Below are 23,584 nucleotides of genomic sequence, written 5' to 3' on the forward strand. Positions count from 1 at the left end.
CCGCATACAACATACACACACGCAACACGGGAGAACAAAATATAGAAATCAGAAAAGATACTTGACTTTATACACTGCTGGTGGGAATGTAAAATGGTGTAGCTACTTTGGAAAACAGTCTGTAGTTGCTCGAAAGGTTACATAGAGTTACCATACAATAAAGCAATTCCACTGCTAGTCATATACCCAACAGCCAAAAAGTGGAAATAACCCAAACATTCATCAGCTAATTAGTGACTAAATATGGCATATCCACATAATGGAATATTATTAGGCTATAAAAAAATTAAATACTGACACGTACTACAATATAGATGAATCTTGAAAACATTATGATGAATGAAAGAAGCCAATCACAAATACCACATATTATATGATTACATTTATATGAAATGTTCAGAACAGGTAATCCTATAGAAATGGAATGTAAATAGATTAGTGGTTTCCTAAGGCTGGGGATTGGGGAAAGCAGAGTGCCTACTAATGGGTACGGGTTTTTATTTTTACTTTATTTAACAATTATGAAAATGCTCTAAAATTGATCATAGTAATGGTTGTATAACTCTAAATATACTAAAAACCACTGAATTTTTAAATAAATGAAATTTAAATAAGTGAACCACACGATATGTGAATTATAACTTAATAAAGCTGTTATTAAAATAAGAGAGACACATATGATCAAACCCAGACCTAGCTGGCACAAGAATATAAATCCTAAATTTAAAGACCTGCCCAACAGTGATAACCGGAACAATCCTGGACTCATGAAGAATATGATCTGCATAAAATGACTACGGGAAGTCAGAGGGCACAATTATAATAATTTCTGTTTGGTTAATTACAAATAAATTTTAAGTCAATGATAATCATTTTTAAACATTTGAAATATAACAGGAAAGCAACTCCAAAAAAGAAAGAAAATACCCAAAATACCCAGATAAACCATTAGGAATATTTTTGTTTATGTCATTTATATGTATACATATTAGCTTTGTTTTAAACATTCTTTTACAACATGATTTTTAATGACTTCATACTATGATATATCAACTACGTTTAACCAATCTCTGCTAATGAGTATTTAGATAATTTATAATTTTTCCCAATTACAATACTGCCATGAACATCCTAAGAACAAATCTTTGGGCACATCGCTCTTTCTTTTGTTATCATGAATTTGAATCCTCAGATTCAGTTGAGCAGCAGTTAAGTGTCAGCTCATATTTTGACTTCATTAATCACAGGGAAAACAAATGGTCCTTATAAATCTCTGGTCTCTGTTCCTGGTCCAATCACTTAATTACCCTAAAAGGTAAACACATGCCCCAGATAAACCCAATCTGATCTGATTGTTATGTTTATCAGTTAACGTAAACTGAAAGGAAACTCAAGGTGTTGATTCACAACCAAAAAGATTAGTAGAGGCCCAAAGAAATAAGCGAGGCCATGAATATCATTAACAGCAACTAAGGCTCAGAGGTAAGATATGTGTACAAATAACTGTAATTCAGGTAGAGGAAGGTAAGTGCCACAAAAGTGATGCAAACACAAATATTTTCTTGGTAGAATCAGGAAAGTCTTTACTTGTGTGATATGAGCTGTTAAGAAGAAACACATGTAATCATTTAATAAGTATTTAAGTACCTATATGTGGGAGTGGAGCCAACTCCACCAGCTATTGAGGGCAATCCTTGCTTTCCACTTCTTCCCGCACACACAGCTAGACATCAACTCACAACTTTCTTTATAGTTAGTTATGGCCGTTAAACTACATTTTAGCCTATAGAATTTGACTGAAAGTACTATGAGCCACTTTCGGGACTGCTAATGAAAAGCTCCCACGTGGGATCTTCCTACCTCTTTTCCTATCTAGCTGGCTGGAATGGAGATGATGCTCAGGTAACCCTGGAAGCTAATGCATTGAAGATAACAGTCACCCTGGGTCCCTGAATGGCTATATAGTCAAGAGATACCCTGTCCATTTATTCATGATGAAAAAAATTTATATTATAAATTATAAAAAATTATATTTGCTTGATCTATTAGACATTTCAATCTAATACAATAGTTAGCATACCCTAATATATATAGACCCTGTGACATGACAAATAAATTTGTTATGCCCTTAAGAAGTTTATAGGGGAAGGAAGTTAAATCCATAGGAATATAGGATACAGTATATGATAGAAGGAAGCTGTGTGAATACATGAGTGCTTGATCTCATCTTAGTGATTCCAGTGATGATGCTTTCCCCAAAGAAACGGCATCTAAGTTGCAGCCTGATGCATATACAGAAGTTAACCAGGAAGAGGAGGAGGAGGAAGAGGATTCCAGGCATAGGAAGAGGATTTGCAAGTCTGAGGTATAAAAGAGAAGATGTGGCACCTATATACAATGGAATATTACTCAGCCATAAAAGGAAACAAAATTGAGCTATTTGTAATGAGGTGGATAGACCTAGAGTCTGTCATACAGAGTGAAGTAAGTCAGAAAGAGAAAGACAAATACCGTATGCTAACACATATATATGGAATTAAAAAAAAAAAAATGTCATGAAGAACCTAGGGGTAAGACAGGAATAAAGACACAGACCTACTGGAGAACAGACTTGAGGATATGGGGAGGGGGAAGGGTGAGCTATGACAAAGCGAGAGGCATGGACATATATACACTACCAAACGTAAGGTAGATAGCTAGTGGGAAGCAGCCCCATAGCACAGGGATATCAGCTCGGTGCTTTGTGACCGCCTGGAGGGGTGGGATAGGGAGGGTGGGAGGGAGGGAGATGCAAGAGGGAAGAGATATGGGAACATATGTATATGTATAACTGATTCACTTTGTTATAAAGCAGAAACTAACACACCATTGTAAAGCAATCATACCCCAATAAAGATGTTAAAAAAAAAAAGAACACTTGGGTAGGATTTCTATAGGTAGAGAAAGGGGTGATGGATCTAGAAACAGAAAGCTGAGTTTTCAGTTCTGATAAAGAGTATAGGGTCCATCTTATATTTAATATTATTTGAAGCATCATATCTTACAGAGTGTTTTTACATCCTAAGGTTAATGTTTATAATTATAACAACCATTGGGCAGCAAGTAGTATTTTATCTATTTCGTTGATAAGAGAAATAAAGCTCAACGATATGAAGTAATATAGTACAATAATAATTGCCACTGTTTCTGGACATGTTACTGTACATCAGGTGCTTCCAGTAAGGTGATTCCCATGTTCTATTAAATCTTCAAAACCATCCTGAAAAGTAGGGTATTATTATATATCTTTTCATAAGAAAACAAGGACTCAAGTCAGTGTCAGCTGGAAACTGAAACTGAAACTAAACTGTGCTGCCTACATTCCATTTGCCCCTCTGTAACACTCTTCATCTTTATTTACCCTTTTCTCTGCCTGAGATGGCTGACCTCTATGGATTACATCAACTGCATTCTGTGATTCTGGCTTCTGTTTAGGTCCTCCAATGGGGACATCTAGCAAGAAATCAGAGTCAGGAAGGAGGCAGAGGTATTTATTTCTCTGGATCCCTTCCCATAATGTCATCTAAGGTTGGCTATTTTTCCTGATAGAAGGTCACTACTGCCTTCAAAGCAGCCCACTCTATACAACTCTTTCTTTCTAGGTTACAATAACCTCTCCCTCCTGTAACAATTCTGATGTTTCTAGCCCCAGGTTCTTGCACTATCCTTTGTGGTTCTACACCACCTATCCTTAATACAACAGGCCTTTATAAATAAACCTCCCTCAAATTATCATAACTTGGGTGTGCCGTCTGTTTCCTTTTGGAGACCTAAATGAGACACAGTCCTGTGAATATACAAGAATCTACATTTCCATTCATTTCTTCAGCCTCTCACAACACTCAAGAGGTGCTGGTGTCACCTTAATGGCCTGATTCAATTTTGATGATATAAATATGTGATAATTTCAAACTAAAACTACCAATGGTTTTAAAAGCAGCTCACAAAATTGCTGAAAACTTAATAATCAGCTTCTGCAAGCTGATAGGAGCAGCTCTAGCACACCACTGCCACAGGTGACTTGGTAGGGTTACATGTCCACCTGTCTCATCTCTTAATAAGAATCTGACTCTTGGTCATGGCCTGTATTTCCAAACGCCTCTTACTCTCTCACTCCCATTGTCTTTACTGATATAATTAATACCCTGGGAGGTCAGAAGGATAGGGTACATTATATCCATTTTACTAAGATGAGGAAACTTAGTCCCGGGAAAGTGATATGACTCAACCCAAGTGTAAGTCAATTTTTAACATCATTTAACAAACTATTATTTTATTTTTAATAAATATTACTTTGATTTTTCAAGAATACAAAATTGTAGAATATCTAAAAATATAAAAAACTCTAAAGAAATAAAATTCTACCATAATCCTACATCTATAGATACCAGTTAACAGTATTATATATGTGTGTATTTAATGTACTGTATATATACATACATAGGTTTCATATTATTATAACAATTACATACAGTATTATACCCTACTTTTTTACTTTATATAAGATCAGCATTTTCCCATGTTATTACTAATGCTTGGAAACTATTTTTTAATGCCTACATAATACTGCATCAAGTTGACACATTATAATTTACTTAATAATGTTCCTGGTTTTGGACATTTAGGTTAGTTTGAGTTTCTGTCATTATCACCTACCATATAATGAATACCGTTTTATACAAAGACCTTTCCATAATATGGATCTTTTTTGATTGTTTAAATCTCAGAACAGTATTTCCAGGACTAGGACTCAGATTTTTAGATTCCTATTCTTGATTTCTTTCTACTACATATTTCAATTCTTAAAAACATTAAACTACATGGACATTTTAACATAATGCCATTGTAAGTTTTCATGGAAATGTTCAGGTTTTCTTAGTGATCCCTAACCTACGGTGGAAGGGAGCACTTTGAAACCTAACCTAAATGCAAACATAGCTCTTGGTACTATTATTTAATAGGAAAATGTTCAAGGGTAACTGGTAATAACATTAATATTAGTGATGAAACTGATTAGAGTATTAGTGGACTATGCCAATATTATTTTGTGGTCTTTGGTTTTATCTTCCTAATATTAACACAGGGTCTTTCTTCTGTTCCGTCTTTAGAGTTACCTCCCTGAGTCTTCATTTCTGCCTCTCCCTCAGGAGTTGGATGACCAGTTTGTCTTGGTTTTCCCAGGAAATTCTCAATTTAAAATTAAAGTTTAAATTCCTACATCCCAGGAAACCCCATACTTTTAGGCAAACCAGTTTGGTTGGTCACCCTACCAGTCAGGAGTAGGTAATGGAAACAGCATGGCTAAGGGTCACACAGATCTGGAGCTGAGGCTTTGCTCTCTGCCCCTGAGTAGTTATGACACCCTTTTCTGAGCCTGGGTTTCCTCAACCCGGAGGTGATAACCTCTGACTTTCCTGCCTCCTGGAGCTATCATGACAATACCATGATGCAAAATCATTTTGTAACAATAAATTGTTGGGCAGACTGTTTCATATTGTGCCCAAAGAGTTAGAGGTACTGGGTTTAAATCTAATTCTTACAGAGTAGTTGGAGTCTTTAGACAAATACTTCTCTGGCCCTTAGTTTCTTCGTGTGCAAAATGTGGGCTTTTGGCTAGGTAATCACTAAGACTCCTTCCTTCTGGGATGTTGGGCAGGATATTAAGCACACCATCTGTATTATTTGAAGTAAATAAATGGTAAATATTATTGGTTTTGCCCAAAGACAAGATCTGAGATTTGAGTTCAGTTTCAACTGTTTGACGGCAGAGCCAGTGTTTTTTTTCGTACACCAAGCTATTACACGTCAGCCCCTTTTCTTGGAGAAAAAGCTAAGGGAGGCAGTGGGGCAGGCTGAGGAAAATTATGGGTCTGCTAGTCAGTCCCACGTGGATGCCAGGCTCTGTACTGCACTTACTTGCTGTATGATCTTGAGCAAGTCCTCATGACAGACACAACAGAGCCAGGTTCAACTTCAGATCTCTCCACTTCAAACCATAACTAAGCTCTTAACCACTACTATATTAGAATAGGGAAAATGACTAAGATTTAAATTATTGCCTTGGTATTCACGTCCCAGCTCTGCCACTTACTAGCTTTCCTAAACTATTAGAGCAAGTTACTTAATCACTCTGAGCCTCAGTATCCTCATTGGTAAGATTGGGAAAGTGATAGATACCCTTTCCAAAGTTCTGAGAGGATCATAGAACCAAGCACAATGTCTGAAAGCTGTTTATGACAGAATGATGTGCATTAATCTTGAATTCCATACAAAGAGCCTAAAATCCTAGTAATTTAGGCCATAGTTTGAGTTTAAGGGGATCTTGGAAGTCACCACCTTCTGGTTCATTAATCAGCAAATTCTCTTCACCTCTCACTCATTTCCTCATTTGTCTCATGGTCCCATGACTGGGATTGTAGCATGGATTCTTTCCTTCCCTCTTCCCTTCTGTGCTTCTTTCCATTTGAGTTTTGAGGTCAAAACAATACCACTAACTATAATACTTTGCCAGCATGCCCTATAATTTAATTGGGAACACTGATACTGATAGGTCCACTCTCCCTCCCGGAGCACGAATCCCCTCCACTTCTCCCTGACAGGGAGCCATCCTCCTTCAGCTGAAGCAGCTCTAGAACTCACCACATGCTGACAGCCCTCCATTGTTGGATAGTTCCAGTTGGTAGGATGCACTATATAAAACTAAATGGTTAGACGATGGTAGAAGTTGTCACCAGGCTCCAAGTTTTCAAGCTTCATTTGAAGGTAATGTGGCAGCAGTGAGGAAAGTGATAGGCCTATAATTCAGTCCCATGTGGGCTCCAGGCTCTGTTGGCATTTACTTGCTGTATGATTTGATGCAAGTTATCTGTCTTCTTCTGGTTTCTATTTCCCATCTGAAAGACTGTAGATAATAATCTCTCTTTTATAAAGAGGGGAGAGGGATATCAGCGTATATCGTTTTTAAAACAAAATTCAACTCAATCACTGATAAGGGAAGAGGACAAAAGCACATCTTCTCTGGTGGAAATAAGAAAGAATGTCCTGCATCCTGGCTGGGTTCTACCCTTGCCTGGTTAAGAACTCTCCAGTAAACACAATGTGAAGATCATCCAGAGTGGACAACCTTGCTGGGTCCTGTGTGAGGAAATGGTGGCACAGAGAGGTTGTATGACTTACTCATGATTCATTCCATGAGCTTGTGGTAGACCCAGAGATGGAATATATTTTAAAGTCTATTTTGTCTGATATGAGTATTACTACTCCAGCTTTCTTTTGATTTCCATTTGCATGGAATACCTATTTCCATCCCCTTACTTTCAGTCTGTATGTGTCCCTAGATATGAAGTGGGCATCTTGTAGACATCACATACATGGCTGTTGTTTTTATATGCATTTAGCCAGTCTATGTCTTTTGGTTGGAGCATTTAATCCACCTACATTTAACGTAATTACCAATACGTATATTCTTATTGCCATTTTGTTAATTATTTTGGGTTTGTTTTTGTAGGTCTTTTTTCTTCCCTTCCTCTTTCGTTCTCTTCTCTTGTGATTTGATGACTACCTCTTTTTTAAAAAATATTTATTTATTTGGCTGTGTTGGGTCTTAGTTGTGGCATGAAGGATCTTCCTTGTGGCACAAGGGATCTTTAGTTGTGGCATGCATACTCTTAGTTGTGGCATGTGGGATCTAGTTCCCTGACCAGCGATTGAACCCAGGCCCCCTGCATTGGGAGCATGGAGTCTTAGCCACTGGACCACCAGGGAAGTCCCTTGATGACTATCTTTACATTGTGTTTGGATTCCTTTGACTTTGTGTGTATATCTCTTGTAGATTTTTGGTTTGTGGTTACTACAAGGCTTTGATATAGCAGTGTCTATATATACAAGATTGTTTTAAGTTGCTGGTCTCTTAATTTCAAATGCATTTCCAATATCCGCCATTTGTACTCTCCTCTTCTCATGATTGCTGATTTTGATATCATGTTTGTGTGTGGATGTTTTCCTACCTTTACTGTATGTTTGCCTTTACTGCTGAGCTTTCCCATTCAAATTTTCGTATTTCTAGTCATGGCCTTTTCTTTTCCACCTAGAGAAGTTCCTTTAGCAATGTTGTAAAGCTGGTTTGGTAGTGCTGAATTTTCTTAGCTTTTGCTTGTCTGTAAAGCTTTTGATTTCTCTGTCAGACCTCAATGAGAGCCTTGCTGGGTAGAATATTCTTGGTTGTAGGTTTTCCCTTTTCATCACTTTAAATATTTTGTGTCACTCCCTTCTGGCCTGCAGAGTTTCTGCTGAAAAGTCAGCTGATAACCTTATGGGGGATTTCCTTGTATGTTATTTGTTGCTTTTCACTTGTTACTTTTACTATTTCTCTTTGTCTTTAACTTTGGTCAATTTGATTAATATGTGTCTCAGCATGTTCCTCCTTGGGTTTATCCTGTATGGGACTCTTTGCACTTCCTGAACTTGGATGACTGTTTCCTTTCCCATGTTAGGGAAGTTTTCAGCTATTATCTCTTCAAATATTTTCTCAGGCCATTTCTCTCTCTCTTCTCCTTCTGGGACCCCTCTAATGTGAATGTTGGTGCATTTAATATTGTCCCAGAGGTCTCTTAAATTGTCCTCATTTCTTTTCATACTTTTTTCTTTATTCTGTTCTGTGGTAGTGATTTCCACCGTTTTGTTTTCCAGCTCATTTATCTATTCTTCTGCCTCATTTATTCTGTTATTGATTCCTTCTACTGTATTTTTCATTTCAGTTATTATATTGTCCAACTCTGTTTGTTTGTTCTTTAAATCCTCTAGCTCTTTGTTAAATATTTCTTGTTCTTCTTGGTCTGTGCCTCCATTCTTTTTCTGAGATCTTGAATCATCTTTACTATCGTTACTCTGAATTCTTTTTCAGGTAGATTGCCTACCTCCATTTTACTTTGTTCTTCTGGGGTTTTATCTTGTCCCTTCATCTGGAACATATTCCTCTGCTGTCTCATTTTGTCTAACTTTCTGTGTTTGCAGTACCACAGGCTACAAGACTGTAGTCCTTCTTACTTCTGGTGTCTGCCCCCTGGTGGGTGAGGCTGGTCCAAGAGACTTGTGCAGCCTTCCTGGTGGGAGGGACTGATGACTGCTCACTGGTGGGTGGAGTTGGTGTTGTCCCTCTGGTTGACAGGGCAGTGTCAAGGGGTGTGTTTAGAGGTGGCTATGGTCTCAGGAAGACTTTAAGCAGCCTGTCTGCTGATGGGTGTGGCTGTGTTCCTGCCTTGTTGGTTATTTGGCCTGTGGCATCCCAGCACTGGAGCCTAAGGTCTGTTGGGTGGGGCCAAGTCTTGGCATCAAAATGGCGGCCTCCAGGACAGCTCACACCAGTGAATACTCCCCAGTACCTTTGGCACCAGTGTCATCCCCACAGTGAGCCACAGCCACCCCCTGCCTCCCCAGGAGACTCTCCAAGACCAGCAAGCAGGTCTGGCCCAGGCTCCTATGAAGTCATTGTTATCTCCCCTGGGTCCAGGTGTGCATGAGACCTTGTGTGCATCCTCCAAGAGTGGTATTTCTGCTTCCCCCAGTCCTATGGTGTTCCTGCAATCAAGCCGTGCTGGCCTTCAAAGCCAAATGCTTTGGGGGCTCCTCCTCCTGATGCCAGACTCAAGACTGGGGACAGGCATGTGACTCAAAACTCTCACCCTGGGATTTCCAGTGGTGGTCAAGTGGTTAAAACTACATGCTTCCAATGCAGGGGACGCAGGTTCAATCCCTGGTTGGGGAATTAAGATCCCACATGCCATGCAGCGTGGCCAAAAAAAATATTTTAAATAAAAAAATAAAATAAAAAACAAAAAAAACAACTCTCACTCCTGTAGGAGAACATTTGTGACATAATTATTTTCCAGTTCGTGGGTCACCCAACTGGTGGGTGTGGGATTTGATTGTATTGCAAATGTGCCCCTCCTACCATCTTGCTGTGGCTTCTTCTTTGTCTCTGGAAGTAGAATATCTTTTATGGTAGGTTCCAGTCCTTTTCTGTCAATGGATGTTCAGCAGTTAGTTGTGATTTTGGTATATTTGTGAGAGGAGGTGAATTCAGGTCCTTCTATTCTGCCATCTTGTCCTCACCCCCTCCCCAGAGGTGGAATATAGACTCAAGTCCATGTTACTCTCACCCCACTACCCTACTTCTACTTCCACAGTTCCTTGGGTTACATGATCTATTCTAGACTAAATTTTTTAGAGTTTTTCCTTTTGTTACATCTCTGGCTTCAAAAGGCCCCTCCCCATGTTTTCTCCCACCCCTCTTTCAATCCCTTGGAAACCTTAGATCCTTCTGTACTTTTTTACATTCTTCGAACTATTCTTATGCTTTGGGAGCTTTTTTTGTGTGGGGGGAATAGAGTTAAGTAATATGGATTTACCTTTTTGTTTTGTGGTAATTATAGATTCTAATGGATTTGTGAAACTAGTGCAGAGAGATCTTGTATACCCTTCACTTCGTTTCCCTCAAATGCTGCATCTTTCATAATTATAGTACAGCATCAAATCAGGAAATTTACATTGCTACAATGTGTGTGTATAGTTCTATACCATTTTATCACATGTAATCATCAACACAATCAAGATACAGAATTATGTTACCACAACAAAGCTCTCCCAGATGCTACCCCTTTATGTTACATCCACCCCACCTCCTTCATCATCCTATTATAATATGAACACATAACATCATAATCTACTGGTGTTGACACTTACCAATTTGAGTGAAAAGTGTAGAAACACTTCCTCCTTTTAAGTCCTTTTACCTCTCCACATATAATATAATTGTGTTCAGTATTTCCTCCACATACATTGAAAACATTGGACAATGTTATAATTTTTGCTTTGACATCAAACATAATTTAGAGAACACAGAGAAAAAGGAAATTTTGTTGTATCTACCCATATTTTCACTCTTTCTGTTTCTTCCTTTTGGATAGTCCAAGAATCCTTCTTTATTATTTCTTTTCTGTTTCAAGAACTTCTTTTACCCATTCTTTTAGAGTAGGTTTACTGGTGACAAATATTCTTAGTTTTTCTTTCATCTAGAATGTCTTGATTTCCCCTTCATGCTTGAAAGACATTTTTGCTAGATATAGAATTCAGGGTTGACAATTCTTTTCTCTCAGCATTTGACAAACATTATGTCACTTCCCTCTGGCATATTTCCTCTTATTATTCAACACTTTCAAGATTCTTTTTTTGTGCTTAGTTTTCAGAAGTTTGATTATGATGTTTCTTGGCATAGATTTCCCTCAGTTTTTCCGGTTTAGGGTTCACTCAGTCTCTTGAATCTGTAGGTTTAAGTATTCTTTTCAAATCTGAGAAGATTTCCTCCACTTAAAACACTTTTTCAGTCCCACTCTCTTCTCTTCTTTTGATTCTAATGACATGAATATTAGGTCTCTGAGGCTCTGTTCATTTTTCTTGGTCTATTTTTTTCTGTATTGTTCAGAATGGGTAACTTCTATTGTTCCATCCTCACATTCATTTATTCTGTCTCTGTTCCCCTGCACTCTGCTATTGATCTCATCCACAAGTGGGTGGTGGAAATCCATATTCCTCATGTGGTCTGACATCATAGGTGAAAGGGATTCATTACTGACCAGCTGGAATAACAGTCCAAGTTCTGTACTTTTCTCTGATATGAACTGGTTGGGGGTTTGGAACAAAAATGGAAGCCTAGGCTCCCCACTCAACCTTTGTTGTTAAGGAAGAAGATGGGTCTACAGGTTTTTTCCACAGTGTTTGGCTAGAGTAGGCAATTATTGTCTCAAAGTTTTCTGTCTTACTAGGCTGCCCTTTCTTGTCCTTTGCTTAGCCAGAACAGGCTTTTGGGAAGGCTTGGCTTTTCTCTGTGCCTGTGGGCATTTCCAGGTTGCTGCTTTCTTGAGCAACCATTCTGGCATTTATGAGGCAACAATAAAACCCAAGGTTCTCACCACTATATCATTTGTCAGGTCCTGAGAAACCTTGCCATTCTTCCCTCATCTCTTCACCTTTCAGAGTCATCTCTGTTTTTCCCATAAGTAATGCGTATGGTTTTTAGCTATACTTAGTGAAAGAAATAGGGAGATATGCATCTATTCCATCTTGTCCCAGAACCAGATGTCTGTAATGTCTTGCCTTTTCTTTTTAATGGATATGTATTTATTTTTGGAAACTTGAGTTTATGGCATTGCATTAATGCTAATAGACTTAAAATATAAAACTTAAATGAGAACAAAACAACTACAAGGACCATATTACATCTCCTAAATTAATCTTTTTTTCAATGTCAATTCTTAATGCTGTCCAGATTGCAGTAAAACTGATAGAGTGAAAGACCAATATGATAATAACATATTCATATTGAATATGAATATGAATATTGAATATGTGAAAGACCAATATGAATATAACATATTCTGAGAGCACGCATATCAGGAGCTTATAATCATTAACTCTGCAATCTCTCTCTTAGGAACTGATTCTAAAAAATAATTTAATAAATGTAAATCTATATAATAGTATCTACTTTAGAAAAACAATATATAGGCAGTCTAAATGACCAGCAATAGGAATATGACACAGTAATTTGTGATATTGAAAATGGTAAAACATTCTCCAACTATGGTATAATGAACATTAGGATCAAACATGAGAAACTGCTTCGATATAATGTTAAATGAAAAGGACAGAATACAAATGGGTATATATATTTGATTGTTTCCATGGAAATAAACTAAAAAGGAAAATGTAATATTAAAAGTAAATGTTAGGTTTAGTGCAGGGATAATGGATTAATTCAGTTATTTAACAAACATTTATTGAGTACCTACTATATGTCAGGCACAGTTCTAGATGCTAGGGATACAGAAGTGAATTTTTTAAAGTTTTTTTTTTATATTTATTTATTTATTTGGCTGTGCAGGGTCTTAGTTGTGGCATGTCAGATCTTTAGTTGCCGAGTGTGGGATCTTTAGTTGCGGCATACAGGCTCTTAGATGCAGTATATGGGATCTAGTTCCCTGACTAGGGATCGAATCCAGGCCCCCTGCATTGGGAGCATGGAATCTTAACCACTGGACCACGAGGGAAGGCCCAGAAATGAATTTTTTAAATGACAAAAATTGCTATTCTCATGGTGTTTACTTTCTAATAGAGGGAGAGGTCACTAATAAAATAAATAATGCATTATAATTTGTTAGGTGGAAATAAGTGCTACATAGAAAAATAAAGCAGGGAAAGAGGATAGGTATATGGGGGGTGGGCAAGGGGATGTAATTTAATTTTAAGTATATGACTTATTTGTTTTACAAATTATTAATTCATGAATTTATAATTTTTCAAAAATATTATTTTGTAACAATAGAGTAAAGCACCATTATGTCAGGAAAAAAAATTAATTTCAAAATTTTAGACATTTTTTGACAAGAATAAGGCTAAAGATTATCATTATGTTAAGAATAGAGAATATAGATCTATTGCTTATTTGTACATAACTCTATCACTGCATTTAATTAAAAAGAATATTTTAACTGTTTGTTTACTTGCTGTCTATCTCATGGGCTTGTATCCCTTTCCTCCATTTTTGTAGCCAGACTTTTGAAAGAACTGTCCATAATTATGGTCTCCATTTCTTCACACTTTCTCTATCCCCCAACTCACACAGTCTGGCTTGAACTCTCACCACATCACTAAAAGTACACTCACCAAAGCCTCTAACAACCTCCATGTCACTACAGACATTGAGCATTTAAAACCTTAATTATCTTTGACCCCTCAGTAGCAGTTGGCAGTGTTAGCCACTCCTTGTTGTCTCCTCGGTTTCATGACACCACAGTTTCTTGGTTTTTTTCCTACTCTCTGGCCGGTCCCTCTCATCTTCTTTTGTGCTTCTCATCCTCTTCCTGACCTTTAAATGAGGATTTCTCAGAGCCCTGTCCTAATCGTCTCTTTTCACTACATATGACCTCCCTGGGGGATCACATCTGTTCCCAGTGTTCTGGTTATCATCTACAGGTTTATGACTTCTAAATCTGCACCTCCATATTCATGTCTTGAGTTGCTTATCAATATACCCTATTGCCTACTTGACATCTCTGCTTAGCTATCTCCCAGGCACTTCTAGTTAAATGATTCCAAGGCTAAGCTCATCATATCCCCTATCCAACCAAATCTGCCAAAATTGTCTCTTGTCCCATGGCCCCTATCTTCAGTAAATGGCACCACCATCCCTTCCGTTGCCTATTCCAGAAAACTTGGAAGTCATGCAGGACACCCCCCACCCCCACTTTATTTTACCCACCACAGCCTGTCAATCACAGACAAGTTTATTCAACCTCTGTTAACCCTCAAATCCATCCACTTGTTTTCATCACTACTGTTACCCTTCTAATCCATCATTGGCTTAAGTTATTGCAAAAAATCTCTAAACAACTGTCTTCCTCTCCAAGATATTCTCTATTCAGAAACAAGACTAATCTTTATAAAATGCCAGTCATGTCCTGCTCTTGGTTAATCCCTTCAATTTATTTACATTGCCCTCAGAATCAAGTCCAACTCTTTATCTCAGTTTACAAGGCTCACATCAGTTTCACTCACACCTACCTCTCCAGACTTTCTCCTTAGAATTTCATGCTCCAATCACATTGTCCTTTCTTTGTTCATCAAAGGTGTAATGATCTGTTTCAACTCTTGGCCGTCAAACACATTCTATCACTTCACACATACCTCCACTCACTATGATGTAACTTTTATTGATCTTGTAGCTCTCAGCATAAATAACATTCCTAAGGAAGGTCTCTTATCCTTGAAGCAGTCTAAGTCTTAAATGCTATATAGCATGCTGAATAGTTTCCATGCATGCTGAATTATCCCATTTTAACAGTTATCACATTTATCAAAAGTTACATATTTAATGTCTAGCCCTGTAGACTATGAGCTCTATGAGAACAGTAATCATATTTCTCTTGTTTTACTCCAATACCTTACATAATTCCTGGTCCATTGTAACTGCTTAGCATTTATTGACAAGCTTAAGGAAGGAAGAAAAGAATAAAGGAAGGAAGGGAGGAAAGGAAGGGGAAAGGGAAGGAAAGAAGGAATAACACTCATTCAGTCAGTCTTGGGTGAGACAGAGGAAAATAAATTTATTGAATTAATAAGATCCTTGAGACTTTAAAAAGTATTTACACATCCATTTCACATTTATTTATCATAACAACTCTGTAAGAAAGTATTATTATGCACTTTTTACACTGAGGAAACTGAGGCTCGTAAAAGAGGTATCATGGCTCATCAAGTTATATCTTGCATTTGGAATCCCATTTCCTTAATTTTGTTCTTATCCTATCCAATTTCCTCAAGATCTAGCTGAAATACCACCTGCCTCAGAAGCTTCTCCCTTTCTCCCCAAGTCCTAATAGTATTATTTTCTTCATCTCTAATCCACAGCACATTTTATATACCTCCCTAGTGGTCTTTAGTACAATGCTCCTTACATTGTGCCTATTTATGTTTCTGTTTCATTTAAACCCCTAAAAAAAAAATTTTAAAGATATAATCCAGGTCATATTCATATTTATCACCCCAGTACCTAGCACAAAGTTAGATGCTCCATAACAATGTGTTACATAAAAGCTACATATTAGATTTAGTCCAATCTCCTCAATCTACTACAATGGACAAATCAATCAGAGAAGTTATTTCAGATCTACCAAAGGCCACACAGCTGCATGCTACACGCTGCTTCTTTGTGCCCCCTTCTGTACCCTTTCCATGCATGGAATATGGGAGGAACAGTAAAGGTGGAGTCCTGAGGTCTCTAGCTAATGCCACCACTTACTAGCTGTGTAAATATCCTAGGTTTAATTTCTGCATAGCTGAGGATACAAATATTGGCTGTTTTGTAATGCTGGTTTCCAACAGTGAAACACATAGAAACAGTGAAGCACATAGAAATTTCAGCCTTTGACAATATTAAAAAATATTAATCAGTTATGGTTGAAAAAACTTCATGCTACAGAGTCCCAACAACCAACAATCCCTATAAGTCTAATATGTAAACAGAATTAGAATGAACTAAAATAGGCAGAAAACTTCTGAATCTTTCAGTTTCTCCACTTTCCTGCTAGGTATGCTGATTTTATCTCCTCAAGGCAGAACAGACTTGAGTGGACATATATTTATTTGCATAATGGCTTTTTAGTTGCTTATTTGCTTTCTACAACTAATTGATTACCAGACCCATGCTAAGTTCTGAAGGCATCTTTGCTTGGAATCAGTTACAGCCCTCTATGACAGGTGAAGACAAATATTTATTTCACCTTGAAAATGTGAAGAAAGTTTATTTTCCCAATTTGGTATATATTTCATCCAGGAAATTTAGGGCTTTTAATGTTTGTCATGATGTAAGAATATTTCCAATGCCTATTTGTAATATTAAAATAGGTAAAGCCCCTAGACAAGAAAAGTACCCACTACTTCTCCTTTTATTATGGTGGTTGCCCTGGTATTGGGGAAACTAGAATTAGGAAGACACTAGAGAAGACAAGAGAGATGTATGGCAATTGTCAGCCTCGAATCGGGACACTGTTTAGAATCCTAATTTGTGGAACTCCATAGGACCAGTAAAATCTAATAATCTGAGAGCTAAACAGTCACATCACTTCTTATGTTACCCTGGGTACATTTAGGATGATGATTACTGGAAGATAGGTTCTCATACTGGGAATCAACAAAGGAATGGAAGAAAGTCCTAGGCAGAAAGCACCAAAGGTACAGAAAGGATCTTCAGAAAAAAACAGTAGAAAGAAGGGTAACAATTATGGCCTGCAGAGATCAGTTAATAAAATTCTAAAATGAAAGTTCTCTTTGGGAACAGATCGTTTCTGTCACATTAATCCTGTATATGCCCAATATCTATAGTGCATAGCACATTAAGGTGCTCAGTAAAGTCCTATCAAGTAAATAAATATCCAAATGTCTTGCTTGAGGAAAAGGGAGTGTGAAGGAAGGTAAAAAGCTTTCCATCCAAAGTCAGGGGATGGTAAAGCAAAAGACAGGGGAGATTAGACATATCAACAACTTGATTTACTCTGGTACCTTGTGCCTTATTGGCTTCAACTACACCAGACTTGGTTCTGAAACTTTAAACTCTTTTTAGACGATTAGAGAAGTCCAGTGACTGGATAACAGAGGCTGCTGAGAGCCTGCCAACATTGGATAAGAACGCTAACTTATTTCTAAGGCATTATAATATAAATACAGGGACTCATTAATATTTCAAAAGCTTGTCAAGAGCCCTGACAGAGGGGACCCAAATGGTAGTCCATGAGAAACAAAACAAAACAAAATGAACTAATTAAGGCAAAAGGATTTTCAAAAGCACACAAAAAGAGAAGACTCCAGAACTGAACACTTGAGGAAACCAAATGGTGATTATTGCTGTTATGTAAGATCCCAACACAGAGCCTCGTGAAAGAAGTACAATGTTATTTTAAGGCCCTTGTGAGCAGATCAACAGTGATATCCTTCGTTGACAAGGTCTGAAGCACCTATCTACACATATGCCTATTAACAGAAAGAAGTGCTCTGTTATTATCCACTCAGGCCGAATTCAGAGACTCAAAGCAAAGGCCTACCCCTTGTTCAGATCCCAATGTCAAAAGGAAACTGAGGAACAGCAGTATAGTTAACTTGATTTAGTAAAGTAAAAAACAGGCCCAGGAAGATATTTTTATCTTTTAATAAAGAGTTTTCATTATCATCATCAAATGCCTACACTTTTACAAACCTGAGTTTCTCAGCCCAGCATTTATAGAAAATTGTCAAGTATCTTTTCTACATAAAAGCACAATTCAATATTTATGAATTGCTAGCTTTCTATAAATATAGGTACTTGGAAATGATCTTCTCACTAGTCATTAATATTTGAACAGGTATCAAAGCTAGAATAATATTAACAATTCCTGGAATTTGTATAGTATTCTACATAATACTATCAATAATAGATGACATTTATTGAGCACTAAGCAAGTGCCAGGCACTTTACATGTAAATTCTCATCATGAATTCAGTTCGATTCAAAAGCATTCACTTAACATCTACTGTGTGACAGATGAATAACACTTGGTTTCTGTCTTTAAAGACTCTCATTTTGGTGCAATCAATGTTGAATGAATACATGAATGAATGGATGAAGAAATTAATTGGTTTGAATGTCAGTGTGGGATAATAACAATAACACAGGCTCCTCCCCTTACTATCTATGGTCATGAGAAAGTCCTTAACCTATCCTAGCCTCAATTTCGTCATCTGTAATATAGGGATATTTAAAATGTCCCTTGCAAAAATTTTGTGAGACTAGTAACAGCAAATATTAAACATCTGCCAAAGAGTGGGCTCTCTCAGTAAGTGACAGCAGTTATTATTAACATCATTATCATCATCATCATCATTACTATTATTAAGTAATCCTATACAACTGTCTTCATCCACACTATAGCAATGGGACAAATAGAACTTTAACATCCAAAAAACCCACACGACATCTATACAAAACACCACAACAAACAAGCAAACCAAGGGATATCTTCTAAACTGTAGCTCCTGATGTCCTCCTAGGTTACTGTACAATATGTATGCCCAGGTTAGAAAAGAAAGGAACGGGATCAACTTAATTATGCTTCCAAATATATCATGATAAAAGGCAAACAGGACAGGGAGTTTATCAAATAACAGACTGTACCTTCCTGCATAATAGAATGCTAGTGACTCCAAACATGGGACCATGTTTTCTATTCCAACATTCTCAAAGAGCAGTAGCTAGAGCCCAGAAAATGGCCATCCAGAAACTGATCTAACTCTTCTTAGTGCCAGTGAGACTAAGCCCTAGCCATACAGCAGATAAACTTGAGCCCTGGGTCAAATTCCCCAGTCAGAAGGAGGTCCCATTCTGTGGGTCACTTACCATTTTGGTCTGCTGGTAGATTTCACCATAGGGGCCATCCCATCTCTATAAAGACTTTTAGTTTTGCTGAAGTTAACAATGTTGAAAATGACTCTCTGAAAAAGAAAGAGGGAAAAGTTTATCAGAAGACTATTCAAGTTGCAACTATTGCTATAAGACTATTCAAGTTGCTATTCAAGTTGCAACTTCCTGATAATTAGGACTGGAAGTAGCAAGCAGGGTTATAGGAAACCATATGGACTAACTACCAGCATAGTGAGGATAAATGGCGTTCACAGAAATTCAATGTGTTTCTGCTAGCTTATCTGCTAGCTTAACATAGTAGTTAAGAACACAGACTCTAGAACCTGGAAGCCTGAGTTTTAATCCCACTCTACCACTCTCAATGCGTAACTTTGCCAAGCTACTAAATCTTTCTGTGCCTCAGTTTCCTCATCTGAAAATTTGGGATAGTAATGGTACCTAGAATTACTGGTGAGAATTAAATCATTTAATAAAAGTACAGTGTTTGGAACCATGCTTGGTGCATAGTGAAAGCTACATAAGTTTTAGTTATCATTATTAATTGTGCCCTCTCTCTAGGCTCACCTAGAATTTCCATGGAAATGAATAATATTATCATTATAGTAACAGTAGTGTGTTTGAAGTTCAACAAAACTAAAGATAACAACTTAGTGCAAAATTGAAACTAAAAAATTTGTAACTGCTCAGCACCCCTTTGATTAGAACTAAAGGATATATGTCTGCTTCCCCTTTGTTATCTTCTGCTAGGGGCCAGGAGTACTGAGCTCAACCCTAATCTCAGTATCAGTTTATAGTAGCACAGACACTTGGGTGAGCTCCTTCCCTCTCTGGTTCTCACCTTTAAAATGGGGGAGTGGAATGTTTTAGATGACTAAAACCCTTCCAGAAGGGTAGTATATTAAAAAGAGATCAGGTCTTTGTTTTAATAAACAGCTTTTTCACAAGTGGGGAGGAGAGATTGGGAAAGGAAAGAGAACTGGGGTTAAAAGACATTAAATGACCACTGAAATAGTCCAAAGGAGAGAGGATGATGTTCAGGGCAAGGGCAGCCCCTGAATAGTCAGAGAAAATGAAAAGCTTGCAAGAGGTTAACCATAGGCTGGCTTTTCTATCCAGAGGCAGTGGAAGACAGAAGCATCAAAATTCATGTATTATTTCATTGAACAAATGTTTATTGTGTGAGGTATTAATGTCAAGTGCCAGAAATTTTATACACATAAAATTTTTTAAATATTCTCTTATAATTATAATAAAAATATTAACATTTCCATTTTACAGATGTGGAAACTGAGGTTCAGAGATATTAACTAACTTGTCTTGAGCCATGCAATTAAAAGACGGAGGACTGATATTTGGACCCAAGGGATAAAAAAGTTAAGATCTCTACCCTTGAGTTACTCACTAAAGTTCAAATGCCATAACTCTAACCAAGTCTGTTTTCCAAAATAAGGGCAAAAATAAATATAAATATAGTGGCCATTTTTCAAGCCTTTAAAATTTCATTTTCCTTTAAAAACAGAAAATCAAAACCGTTTCCTCTGGCTTCATATTTGGGACTACCATAAAATGCTTTGTTCTATGAAATAACTTCTTAGGAATAACTCATGTTTTCCTTTCTCCTCAGAGACCTAGCCATTGACCCCATCTCCAGGCATTTCAGTTTCAGAACTCCTTTCAGTCATTAAATTAAGTCATCAAGAATGTCCAAGACTATTCCATTATTAGTAACCTGGACCTGCCTGTTGTCAGTTCAATTACTTCTGCCAGGGTCTTGGCTACTGTCTTAAGAAAATCAATATCAAGGGGACAAATGGCCTTTGAACCTCACAGGGCCTAATCCCCCTTTTTTCTTCTGAGATTCCAGGTGTCAGATCCATCTCCAGTGAACCTGGAAGCCATGGTGCACTTTCAGGATCTAGACTAATGCTAAATGCAGGGGGAAATCTAATACAGAAATAATGTGTATATGTGAAGTTGGAATAAAGAAATTAAAAAGTGGAATATTTATTGATCATTCATATCCTAATACATGCCAGAAATTTTCTCAGGTGTTTAAAATATGCTATATTATTTAGCTTCTCTATCCATAAACAAAAGTTGTTTATTTTAGCACAATTTTAGACATGCGGAAATTGAATCTAATAAAGGCTAACTGGCTTACCCCCCACCCCCAGATCCCAGAACTATTAACTGGTAAAGCTAGGACTTAAATCTTAAGTGTCTGGACAATAAGTATGCCTTTTTTTTTTTTTCCCCCCCCTTTGGTTGCACGTCTTGCAGGATCTTAGTTCTTAGTTTCCCAATCAGGGATCGAACCCAGACCCTGGCACTGAAAGTGCAGAATCCTAACCACTGGGCTGCCAGAGAATTCCTGAACAGTCTTTTATTATTCTCCACCTGTGCATTTTTAAAAATGTTTTCTAGCTTACTTAGTAAGGCAGCATGTGGTTGTGAGAATCAAAGGTATTTGGAAGCAAGCAGCACAGGAAATCTTGGCGTTCCATATTTTCTAGCTATTTGTCAGTTATATACTCAAAATACATCAGATGAAACTGTATCCATGAGGTAATGGTAACAGCAACAACTATAAAAATAACAACTTCTGAGACTTTCTAGGCACCAAATTCTAAGTTAAGCACTCATAGTTTCAGTGTTTTGTGTATTAGAATCACCTGGATAGCTTTTAAGTACTAGAGATGCCTGGACCTCACTCCAAGCTGATATCTGATGCATTATCTCACTTGTTTTGAGGATAATGAACTTTTTGAGACAGGGACTATTCATTACCTCTTATTTATGGATGAGACAAGTGGTATTGAGATTAAGTAAATTAAAATTACATAATAGTTAGTAGTAGAGCTAGAATTTGAACCAAGTCCACTGACTCAAGAGAATAAGATCATGGACTTTCCAGATAGATATAACTGAGACTGAAAGCCAGTTCCCCATTGGTTCTGTGAGCTTAGGCAAGATGATTATTCATTTTGATATTGATTTAAAAATCAATCTGGAATTCAGATGATAATACCATCCTAACAAAGTTTTTATAAAAATCTGTGAGATTACATAAGTAATCACCTGTCACATTGCATCTAGATAAGAATAGGTATTCACTATTTATTGAGATTTTCCCCCTTACCTTCAATGAAACTGGATCTTTTAGTTCTTTACAGCTTCCTTCCTTCCTTCCTTTCGCTTGCCTGCCTGCCTTCCTGCCTTCCTTCCATTATTTATTTTTCTCTCTTCTCTCTATTTAAAATTTTAATCCAGGCTTCTTGTTTCAGTAATATGATGCTCTATATTGAAACTTTGCAAATGGTGACCTGTAGCACAAGCTCTCAAGGTAGCCATGTGTGAGGCCTGGGGCTCTGCCCATCCTTAGTAAGGGGGTTGTGGTGCTATGGAGGAGTTCAAGAGCTCCATTCCAGGTGTAGGCCAAGGAGTGGTCCAGTGTTGCTGAGGGTGTAATGAGAAGCCTGCATGCAGTCCCAGACAGTGGCCTTGATTCTCTGTCTTCTGTTATAGCCAATAGTTTTGTCCAGTCAGAAGTAAATTTTCTACTTAATGGTGTCCAAGCTAGTCCCAAGGACTATTCTAAATAGGCATGCACATTCTGCAAATTAGAGGGTCATCATTATTCTAAAACGTTTCATTATCTTAAATCATTGTAGTATTGAAAGTTTGGTTAGATTTTAACATCACTTGTTTTTCTTTTTCTTTTTTTTAAACATCTTTATTGGGGTATAATTGCTTTACAATGGTGTGTTAGTTTCTGCTTTATAACAAAGTGAATCAGTTATACATACACATATGTTCCCATATCTCTTCCTTCTTGCGTCTCCCTCCCTCCCACCCTCCCTATCCCACCCCTCCAGGCGGTCACAAAGCACCGAGCTGATATCCCTGTGCTATGGGGCTGCTTCCCACTAGCTATCTACCTTACGTTTGGTAGTGTATATATGTCCATGCCTCTCTCTCGCTTTGTCATAGCTCACCCTTCCCCCTCCGCATATCCTCAAGTCCGTTCTCCAGTAGGTCTGTGTCTTTATTCCTGTCTTACCATCACTTGTTTTTCACAAGAAATTTCAACAGTTCAATTATGAATGAAAAAAGGAGAACTGTTAGATACTTTAATATAATTTCATATGGTTTAAATATCTGAACAGTTTAAAAATTTTATCATTTTATTGTGTGAACAGTTTCTCATTAATGGCTGACTATTAAGACTTTGAATAGATCATCATTGAAAAGTTTTGATCAGGAATTGCATATATCCATTTCAGAAGTCAAAACCTCATATAAAAATGGAATGTGCATGGACAAAAACTCAAGTGTTTCAATTAAAAATTTGAAGATTAAAAAAATTTTAGTGTTTGATATCCTCTGTACATATTTTTTGTTACATTCAAAAATTATGTGTTAATTTTTTTTCACCAAGCTTCATATAGTCATCCTCCAAACATTCCCCAGGTACTCCAAATTCTGCATAGATATCATCTTGCCTAAGTGTACACATATTATTTTCTCTATGTGCCTGGGTGT

General features: G+C 37.3%; 1 protein-coding gene across 1 annotated transcript in view; it reads right to left on the reverse strand.

Annotated features, from left to right (window-relative positions):
- AGBL4 (AGBL carboxypeptidase 4) overlaps positions 1-23,584 on the reverse strand; it is a 1,274,144-nt gene that overhangs the window by 718,884 nt on the left and 531,676 nt on the right. The window contains exon 3 of the mRNA XM_065887781.1: positions 19,019-19,113. Within this exon, the coding sequence (XP_065743853.1) occupies positions 19,019-19,113 (95 nt within the window). The remainder of the gene's footprint in view (positions 1-19,018; positions 19,114-23,584) is intronic.

This window comes from Phocoena phocoena, chromosome 1 (genome assembly GCF_963924675.1).
Source record: "Phocoena phocoena chromosome 1, mPhoPho1.1, whole genome shotgun sequence".
Taxonomy (NCBI): Eukaryota; Metazoa; Chordata; class Mammalia; order Artiodactyla; family Phocoenidae; genus Phocoena; species Phocoena phocoena.